The 11183-nt window shown below is 36.5% G+C and overlaps 1 protein-coding gene across 1 annotated transcript in view; it reads left to right on the top strand.

The window, feature by feature from the left end:
- The window catches only part of CCDC178 (coiled-coil domain containing 178), a 664873-nt gene that overhangs the window by 592754 nt on the left and 60936 nt on the right, over positions 1-11183 (top strand). The window contains exon 17 of the mRNA XM_007945673.2: positions 6960-7094. Coding sequence (XP_007943864.1) covers positions 6960-7094 — 135 coding nt within the window. The remainder of the gene's footprint in view (positions 1-6959; positions 7095-11183) is intronic.

Here is an 11183-nt window from a genome sequence, read left to right as displayed (position 1 = left end):
ATGGGGAGGAAGTGGGAGGGGAGCTGTTGCATTGTGGTAACTGTGGTCAATGACATGAGACAAAGTATATGTGAACTGCTGTATGGAAAGTTAATTTGCTCTGTACATCTTCACCCAAATCACAATTAAAAAAAAAAAAAAAAAGAAGAAGAATTGCATTCATGGGAGAGGGATTCTGCTTCATCACTTGAAGAAAGAATGATCAAATATGAGAATGTATTTTTAAAACAACAACTATGAACATATTTTCTTTTCAACAGCAAATAACAATGACAGTTCAATTCTATTCTAGCTCTGCTCCTCCATAATGTTCCCAAATATTCGTGTTGGACTGGGCAACTATGCCTTTACTTTGTTCCCGGGTCTTATTAGTTCCAATGTAAGTGGGACTATTGGATGTTCCAACCTGGCCCTATAATATGCCTAGAATACAACTCTAATTTCAGTGCTGAGAACATGGGAATGTTACTGTTATTATTGTTAGATGCTGGCTCATAGTGACCCTATGTACAACAGAACAAAACACTGCCTGGTTGGTGCTGAACCAGCCTCACAATCCTTGCTATGCTTGAGCCCTTCACTGCAGTCCCAGTGTCACTCCATCTTGTTGAAACTCTTCCCCATTTTTGCTGACCTTCTGCTTCACCAAGCATGATATCCTTCTCCAGGGACTGGTCCTTTCTAACAAAATGGCCAAGGTAAGTGAGATGAAGTCTGGCTATTCTCACTTCTAATTTTGGCAATGACTAGCCCTAATGTTCTTGGGATTTGTGGTTGTAATATCAAACACTGTTATTTTATTCTTAGCATATTGTGATTTTTTACATTTAAAATTGTAATAAAATAGCATACATTTAAACCCATGATTATTTGCTTTATGTGTTTTAAGTGATTTGTAATATTTGTACTAAATGTGTTTCTTAAAACACTTAAAACATATAATTATAAAACAACTAATACCTGATTCAGCTTTCCTCATTTGGCTGAATGGCCTCATTACCACTTTCATATACAAAATTGAGACTGGACAATCTTTCCTTCTGTTGTACATGGAGTCACCATGAGTCAGAACGAGCATGATGGCAAGTAACAATGTACAAAATTGAAGGCAATGGAATTAAACATCCTTTTCCGAATGGACCCTTTTCTTGTTCTAACATGCTCCTCTTTGTCTATATATATATGTGTGTATATAGATAGACAGATAGAGAAGCTCTATCAGCACAGTGATTAAGGCATTTAGCTGCTAATCAAAAGGTTGGTGTTTCAAACCACCAGCTACTCTGCAAGAGAAATGTGAGGCAGTCTGCTTACAGAAAGATTTACAACCTTAGAAACTCTATGGGGCAGTTCTACTCTGCTACTGTATCCTGTAGGGTCACTAGACTAGGAATCGACTCACTGGCAGTGGGTTTGGTTTTTGGTAGTAATGTATGAGAATATATCCATTCTCTTCCAAAAGTCTTATAATGGTGGCTTGGGACTGATAACAGCCCATTTAATCTGTTGTTGTTAGTTGCTGTCAAGTTGCTGTCCAACTCATGGCAACCCTATGTGCGCAGAGTAGAACTTCTCCATGGGGTTTTCAAAGCTGTGACCTTTTGGAAGCAGATTGTCAGGCCTGTCTTCTGTGGCACCTCTGGGTGGGTTTGAGCTAATTCTCCTTTCTCACTTCAAGGTGCATACCAAGTCTTCCTACATGCCTGTGCTGGCCTCCCAGTCATTAACTTTGTGTTCCTCATTGTCTTTTTTTCTCTACCACTTTCTTTCTCTTCACACCCCACCTTTCTTAAAATTCTGAAAGGGAGGATAGGAAAGTAATCATTTCAGAGATAAATGATTACATTTCAAGAAAGTAATCATTGAAATGTTTCATTCCAGAAACCCTGCGTTAATTAAGGTTCAAGAGATCAAAAACTTTCTAATACCTTGGTTTTCCAACTTAAATTCTGCTTCACCTGAAGGACATTTCCATTCAGAACTTATCTCTTTTTCTTTGTTTACCTTTCCTGTTGCATGTTTTTGTTTGTCTTCCATTTACTTGGTTTATTTTCTCTATGTTCATTGATTAGTAAAAATACTTATCCATGTCTTTACTTTTCCACTACTATTTTACCAACTCATTTTAGTTGAGTTTGTTTTAATAAATGTTGAATGATCATTATCTCTTGGCACCTTAAAATTAGACTTTATCTTGACAACCATTTTACTAAAATATTTGTCATTATGGCCAATTCTAGTGGCCTAAAACCTATATGTTTTCATGATAAATAAATAAAAGCTCTTTTTTGAGATATTAGTCCTTCTTAATTAGTTTTTAAGGAACTTCTCTAATATGCTTCTCCTTAGTCATGTATGAGACTATAACTATGTCCATTCTCTTTCAAAAGTCTTGTAATATTGGTTTTTGGCTGAGTAGCAGCCCAGTTAATCTGGTGTCATTGCAAGTTACTAAATCTGTGGTGGAAAACATGTAAAACTATTCACTACAGATTGGTAAGTAAGTACACATAAACTCACACTTACCTTGCTTACTGGTACTCCATTCCTGTCAGGAATTGTAAATTTGAAAAGAGGCTATGATTTTGTAGGAAGGTACTGTGGGGTTGGGAGAGAGACATATGGCAGCCATATCTAGAAACAGAATCTTTGATGTGGTGAAAAAATGTGAAATTGATCACCACAAATTAGTAAGTAAGCACAAGTCTGTACTTAGTTGCTTATTGAGTAATCTTACACTGGTCAGAGCTGTTGAAGAGCTCCCTCTTATAAAAATCACCATCACTTAAGGAATTCCTCTAAAACTCAACATCCCATTATTTCCTTTGTGTTATATTTGTGGATACCATAGTATTAATTTATTATTTCCTTTGGCAGAGAGATATGTGTTAATGAGATATCTCCAAGTATCCTGGGAATGGAGAGAAATTGGCATCTTCTGAGAGCTAAGTGAACACCAAATAACCATAGCAGTGGGATGGGAAGAATCTCCAAAAAATTAAAACAATATTTTACTATAAGTGACATTTCATTGAGATATATGAGTTCATTAAAGGAGACTCAGAAAAGTCTATCCCATAGCCATTCTTTTAGAACTAAATATTTCAAGTTTATCACTGTGAACTTGTATTATTTTGATAATTTATTATTCAATTTCTGTAAGGGGTAGGTTTCCATTTGTTTTTGTCTTAAAAATTCCAGATTACAATAATCCAGTGAAGTACGGTGTGAAGCCAGCAATACTTTGGTAACATATGTGGATAATATTTTATTATCCATTTCTTATGAAAACCTAACAGCAGGTAGATAGATGTACATTTTGTTCTCAATTCTGCTTTCAGGAAGCTCTGTAACCAAGATCCATAGAACCCTTGGGTGTTTCTAAGCAGTTCTTAGGACAAACCTTGACCTGGTTAATCAAGGTTGACAGGTAAAATATCAGAGAAAGAGGAAGAGAAAAGCCACCAGAATCCAATAAGTATTATGGCGTCATGGCAAAGCATATGAATTTTAAATCATGTATTATATAAGCAAATTAACCTCTTTAATTTCCAGTTTTCTCAGATGTAAATTGGGGTTAAAAAGAGAAAGTACCTCAACGAGCCCACAGTGAAAGCAATCAACCATGTACAAGCCCGTTTGAATGAGTTATGTCTACAATAGTTGATAATTGTCACCAAAATATTTGTCTTTGTTAAGAAAATAGCTTCATTTAGTACATTATAATTATTTATTGGAATATGTCCTCTTCATACAGGATGTTCATCTCAGCCTACAATATAATGAGTCATATGCAAAGAATCATTTGACAGTTTGTGTGTTAAAATATATTTCAATGTATAATTTCAGAGATAATTTACTCTACAAGCAAAGATACTTTCCTGATAATTTTAGTTTATAACCAAGTAAAATCTTATCCACTTCCACTCCTATCTATGCTGTTTTTTTAAAAAAAAATCTCCATGCAACAGGTCACATTTTAATATAAAAGCAAATTACATTTTTTTTTTTTTTTTTGAAATACACACACACACACACACACATTTAAGGCTGAAGCCTTTCAGAAGTAGATTGCCAGGTGTGGTAGTGTGGTAGTTAAGGTTGTGTGTCATCTTGGCTAGACTATAGTTTTGAGTGGCTTGGCAGCTGGATGTAGTTATTCCCCATGATGAATTGTAGTCACCTCCATGGCGGGGTGTGCTGTGAGAGGCTAAGTAGTTGCCTTTGGAGTGTGGCCTGCTTTCAGTACATATGGAGAAGCTTTGAGAAAGGTCTTTAGCTTTTGGCACATTTGGAACCTGCGTTTGGCTGAGTCTTCATCTCTAGTTCCTGGGCTTGAATGAGTGGCCTACCATGTTGTCTACTGATCTTGGGATTGTTCCTGGAGTTGAACCAGTGGCCTGCCATGTTGCTTGTTAATCTTGGGATTGTGCCATTTTCCTGCCAGCCTTGGGTTTGTCAGCCTCAGCATCTAGCACCTGTGTGAGGTAGGAGATACCTGCAGTTCCAGTGAACCTGGAACAAGAGGCAGAGCTGAAGCCCAAGGTTAAGGGGCCATCCCAGACCCTAGAGCTTCTAGCCTCCTAAACTGTAAAAACTAAACTCCTGCTTGTTAAAGCCATCCACTAGGGGTATCTCATTATAGCAGCACTAGAGAGCTAAGACAGCAGGCCTGTCTTCCAAGGCACCTCTGGGTAGATTTGAGATGCCAACATTTTGGCTAGAGCTTAACTGCTTGAGCCACCAAGGACCTTTCTTGAAACTTAGTCACCACTAAGTAGTAACTTGTATATTCTTGCTCAGTTTCAGATTTAAGAAATTTCTGATATTGATATAGGTCTATTATGCATTTAATTGTTTAATAACAATTAAGATAACTTAAATCACTGTTGCATATAATAGATGATACATAGCCAGTACTAACTCCTAGTTGGCACATTAAGTACAGTTGTAATATTGACTTTCATATATGGATGGAACATACCTAATAGACTAAATTTTTCAGATTTATCAAGATACAACATTTTCTCCCACTCTTTGACTGTCAGACTTGACTTATATTACAGGAAATAAACAAAGAAAGATTGACATAATTTCAAAAAGCGCTATTAATCTTTAATTCAGTAGCTTAGATTATCTGAAATGCCCATAAATTAATTCTAAGTATTGTATTTCACTATTTAATAACCTAATATATCTCTTGTTTTCAAGGTTATATTTTCTTCCTAAAATAACCGAGAATAAAGTCTTATTTTGCTATAAACCAACATAAATGCTACAAGAGTATCTATATATGCACTGCTTATTACAATATGTAATGGGGATAATGATAAACAATTCATATGCAACACTATGTGTCTAAAATAGTAATTTTTAAATAAACTGCTTTATTGAAATAGGCCCACAAAAAGTCCACAAATCATACATGTTCTGTTTGATGAATTTTTTAAAATTAAACTACCTGTGTAACCGCTAAAAAAAAAAAAACAAACTCACTACCACTGAGTCGATTCCAACTCGTAGCAACCCCCTTGGGTTTCCCAGGCAGTAAATCTTCACAGAAGTAGGTTGCCCAGTCTTCCTTCCACGGGGTAGCTGGTGGGTGAACTGCCAACCTTCTGGTTACCAGTCATATGCCTTAAGCACCATGCCACCAGAGCTCCCGTGTAACCACTATACAGACTGATAAATAGAACATAGTTGGAATTAAGAGTTTTTCTTTGTTTTGTTTTTTATGTTTTTATTCTGCAAAATACACTGAAAAGGAATCAACATGAACAATTATCCTCATTACCAACTACTAAAAACTTAAGGATTTTCAGTAGTCAGAATATACTATGTGTAAACATTTTGATTTTTACGGAGCTCTGGTAGCATAGTGCCTAAAAGCACTTGACTGCTAACCAGAAGGCTGGCGGTTCAAACCCACCAGCCATTCCTCGGAAGGAAGATAGGGCATTCTACTTCTGTAGTGATACTGCCTTGGAAACCCAAGAAGGGGTCGCTATGAGTCAGGTCCGACTCGACGGCACATAACAACAACAACATTGTTTTACCATTAATTTTTCTGAAATTTAATTCCTTTAAAAATAATCTGATTAGAACAATTCTGTTTGGTGTGGTTATGCTAACTGTTCAAGGGCAAATGTATGTTACTTTGGTAAAAACTTCCACTGTTATTTTGTTTGTTTGATTGTTTTATTAAATTTGCCAAATGATACAGAATGCCTCCTAGGAGAAGGCTTCCTTTTTCTGTGTGGATCCAGTATTAAACATGTCACTTCTAAGCACTGCATCCACTGCACTTGAATGCAGTGAGATGTTTCCATGTCACATGGTCAGAGGGAGGTAGATTAATAGGGAGTTCTAGCTGGAGATTTCTTCCCTGCTATTGTTCTCCCTCAGCAGTTGATGGCTAAGTTAATTCTCTTTAGTTTTGTCATGCTCTAAAGCACACATTGCCAAGCAATGGTAAGCTTTATGAGGAAAAAAAGAAGCAATGGTGTCCATCAAAGTCTTAAAGTTGCATTTTAAACTTTGGCTTGACCCGATGTGCCATTCAAAAAAGCTTCAAAAGATTATTTTTTTTTTTTAAAGAAAGGTTCAATATGTCCTGAGGCTATCGGTTTAGAGTTAAACTGGGTGAAGTAGAAATATTTTACTCATCAGCTTTGCAGTCACAGAGTTTGCCTCAGCTAGAACAAAACTGCTGAGGCATTTAGAGAAAATTAACCCCCCATCCTGGCAGCCAGATGTGACTGGTTTCTGATGAATGCACATGAGTGGGCTGAAAAATCAAGAGACTGTGAAATTCCTGTCAGGTCTGTACAGTGGAGAATGGGCTATTGACTGCTTTCTATATTTCCCTCCATCATTCTTCTTGAACACTGCCATTAATTTCCTCTCCTACTCTGATTTGTGTTTTTTTCCTCCTCCCCGCCCCCCCCCCTTCCCTTTAGCTCTGTCAGCTGCAAAGAAGGATACACAAGGTATGGGAGACGCACTTCAAACTGGTGGCCCTCTGCAGCCGGATGAGGCTGGCCAAGTTCCAGACAGACTCTCAAGAGAGTATTCAGAAAATATTAGCTGTGCAGGTAGGTGATTGCAGGGAAGTAGGAAAGATCATTCTGATCTAGATTGAAAAGCAAATGATGGGTAGTGTGATGAAGCATTAAAACCATATCCCATCAGAGTTTTATAAATTTTTAACCTCTTTAATAAACTGGAATTGCATGAAGGATGAATTCAGTAAGTTAGCATATATAACCATGCATACTTTGGGGGGAACAGGGAGATTCAACTTATTTCTTACAAAGCTCAGAACAGATTTCCTTTTTTATAAATTCGTTGGGTATAAATTCATATTTTCCAATCTTCAGGCTTTACAAGTGATGCCATTCAGCTATTTAAAAGATGTTGTCAACATTGCCTTGTGCCACTTTTGTACAAAATCTACTTCAGTGGAAATAACATTCTTACATTTATTTGATTTAACTCTTTCTTTCCCTTATTTTGTGAGAGGCTTATCCTCCTAAGCAGATTTAAATATGGATTTATTTGAAAAATAAGCAATTTGTGACTAGATTGCTGTTCCTAAATCACAATGCATATGGGATTTTGCTGGTTTCTCTGCACAGACTTTTAAGTGAATGCAATTCCTTTCACTTTAAGACTGATATATTTTGAAGAACTTAATTAATTATATGAAGACTGTTACTTGAATATTACTTTACTGTTTAAAATTGATGTTTTATTCTTTCCAATGCTACAATATGCATATCATGATGCTCAACCCTCTTAAAAAGAAAACAGACATCATCTTGTTGTATTAAACCAGAGAAATACACGTGTCAAAATGTTGATAATGCATGTGTCAACAATTACACGTGCTCTTTAACACTATAATTGAATGAACTTACAGCATAAAATAATGAACGCTGAACCTAAATAATTTAAATCTATTTCTAAACATTTTAATTACATGTGTATGTTTATCATAATTTTAAAAAAAGCATTTTGTAAAGCCCTACCAAAACAATTTCAAATTTAATTCTTATTGGTGTCTATTTTTGGTATTTTCTTCTGAGTATAGTGAACATTGCTTTAAGTATAGATAGATATAAATATAGATTTGCTTTACTATATGTTCTATTGATAATGGTCTATAACCAAAATGAAAATGTAAAATGTTATTGTTGTTGTTTCTAGATTCCATTGAGTTGGCTCTGACTTATAGTGACCCTTATACAACAGAACAAAACACTGTGTGGTCCTGAGCCTCCTCACAATCTTTGCTATGCTTAAGCCCATCATTGCAGCCACTTTGTCAATCCATCTCATTGAGGATCCTCCCCTTTTTTGCTGACTTTCTACTTTACCAACATGATAACTTTCTCCAGGAATAGGTCCCTCGGGCAACATGACCAAAGTAATGGGACAAAGTCTGGCTATTCTCACTTCTAAGGAGCATTCTGGCTGCACTTCTTCCAGGACAGATTTGTTCATTCTGGCAGTTTATTCTTCACCAGCACCACAACGTAAAGGCATGAACTCTTCTTCCATCTTCTTTACTCATTGCCCAGCTTTCACATGGTGGACAACTGAAAATACCATGGCAGAGGTCAGTCACACCTTAGTCTTCAAAGTGACATCTTTGTTCCATAACACTTTAAAGAAGTCCTTTGCAGAAGATTTGCCCAGTGCAATATAACATCTCAACATCTGATTTCTTGACTGCTGTCTCTGTAGATTTTGATTGTACATCCAAGGGAAATAAAATCCCTGACAACTTCAATCTTTTCTCCATTTATTATGCTATTGCTTATTGGTCCAATTGTCAGTATTTTTGTTTTCTTTATTTTGAGATGTAATCCATACTGAAGACTTTAGTCTTTGATCTTCATCAGTAAGTGCTTCAATTCATCTTTCTTTTCAGCAAGGATGATTGTCATCAGCAAGCATGGTTGTTATCTGCATATGACAGGTATTAATGATTGTTCCTCCAATCCTGATGCTGCATTCTTCTTCGTATAGTCCAGCTTCTCAGATTATTCACTCAGCATACAGATTGAATGAGTATAGTGAAAGTGTACAACCCTGATGCACACCTTCCTGATTTTAAACCATGCAGTATCTCCTTGTTCTGTTCCCAAAATAGCTTCTTGGTCTATGTACAGTTTCCTCATGAGTAAAATGAAGTTTGCTGGAATTCCTATTCTTCACATCAGTGTTATAAATAATTGGTTATGATCCACACAGTTGAAAGCCTTTACTTAGTCAGTAAAACACAGGTAAACCTCTTTCTAGTATTCTTTGCTTTCAGCCAAGATCCATCTGACATCAACAATAATATTCCTCATTCCATGCCCTCTTCTGAATCCAGCTAGAATTTCTGGCAATTCCCTGTCAGTATCATGCCACAACTATTCTTGCATTATCTTCAGCAAAATTTAACTTGTACATAATAGCAATGATATTTTTCGATAATTACCACATTTTATTGGATCACTTTTCTTTGAAATGGGCACAAATATGGATCTCTTCCAGTTGGCTGACCAGGTAGCTGTCTTCCAAATTTCTTGGCATAAATGAGTAAGAGATTCTAGTACTGCATCTGTTTGTTGAAATATCTTAGTGGGTACTCCATTAATTCCTTTTGCCAATTCCTTCAGTGTAGTTTGGACTTCTTCTTTCAATACCATTGATTCTTCATCATGTGTTACCTCCTGAAATAGATGAACATAGACCAATTCTTTTTGATACAGTGACTGTGTATTCCTTCAATCTTTTACTAATGCTTCCTGTATCATTCAATATTTTGCCCGTAGAATCTTTCAGTATTGCAACTCAAGGCTTAATTTTTTTTTCTTCTGTTCTTTCAGATTGAGAAACACTGAGTGTGTTCTTCCCTTTTGGTTTTCTAACTCCAGGTCTTCACATATTTCATTATAATACTTTATCTTCTCTATCCACCCTTTGAAATCTTCTTTTCAGCTCTTTTCTCTAATTTCTTGCATTTGCTTTAGCTCCTTTCCATTCAAGAGCAAGTTTCAGAGTCTCTTCTGACATCCATTCTGGTCTTTTTTTTTTTTTTTTTTTTTCCTGTCTTTTTAATGACCTTTTGCTTTTTCCATGTATGATGTTCTTGATGTCATCCCACAACTCATCTGATCTTCAGTCATTGGTGTTCAGGGCATCAAATTTATTCTTCAAATAGTCTCTAAATTCAGATAGGATATAACCAAGGTCATATGCTTTAAATATGTGTAGTCTTATATATGAGTTTCTATAAAACCTATGCATTTTAAGCACTGCCTTTTCCAAATTTTTCTTCAAATATTCTCCCACTTTTCTTAAAAAAATTTTTTTAAATATTTTAAAATTTGCAAAAGGCAGTGCTAAAATGCATAGATTTTATAGAAATTCATATACAAGTTTGAATATAAACACAACTGCAGTAGTTTAGAAGCTGGGGACATCTTATTTTACTTAAAATGTCTGTTAACAGGGCAGAAAAATGGCATCTTACCTGTAGCCCACAAGTTTGTTCCCTCTAGCATCTTAGTGCTTGAAAAACTATGTGCAGCAGTTTCAAGTGGGGATTTTGGGCCTGTTAACAGCACATTAAGATGGAGAAGGCCAGATTTAGTGGAGAAGGAGAAGAAAGGAGGGAGCAGCAGAGTAAACAGCTGGGAAGAATAAAAATAAACGAACGTGCCCTGTGGTGCACGAACCATTGGGATGAAGCAATAGAAAACTCCCTAGGCAGTGAAGCGGGAACACCAAAGACCAGCAGCCACTCCAGAGGACTGCCCACAGAACTGGCTTCTATCGGTAACTTTGGAACTGGTGCTAAGTGGGTTGGCAGCATTTCTAAGAAGTAGAGACTGGCTTGGGTCACCACTGAATTGGGAGCAGAGAAAGAAGCATGCCACAGGTGGGTGGGCCCTGGGATGAACTCATGATGTGGGGATAGGGTCCAGCTCTTCCAGGATAGCTTTTTGGCATGAAGGAGCCTGGAGTACAGGGTTTTTGCAGCTGTCTGAACCAGGTGGAAAGTAGCAACTCCCTAACCACTGAGGTCTTCACTGAATTTAAACTGTGGGACTGTGAGTGACAATATAACATCATCATTAGCAGAAATGCCCTACTAGTGAATTGGAGCTTTTTTTTTTTTTTTTTTT

Source organism: Orycteropus afer, unplaced genomic scaffold (genome assembly GCF_000298275.1).
Source record: "Orycteropus afer afer isolate SDZICR_OR568_19922 unplaced genomic scaffold, OryAfe1.0 scaffold00141, whole genome shotgun sequence".
Taxonomy (NCBI): domain Eukaryota; kingdom Metazoa; phylum Chordata; class Mammalia; order Tubulidentata; family Orycteropodidae; genus Orycteropus; species Orycteropus afer.
Note: the sequence above shows the minus strand (reverse complement) of the source record. Positions and strands in the feature narration are given on the sequence as shown.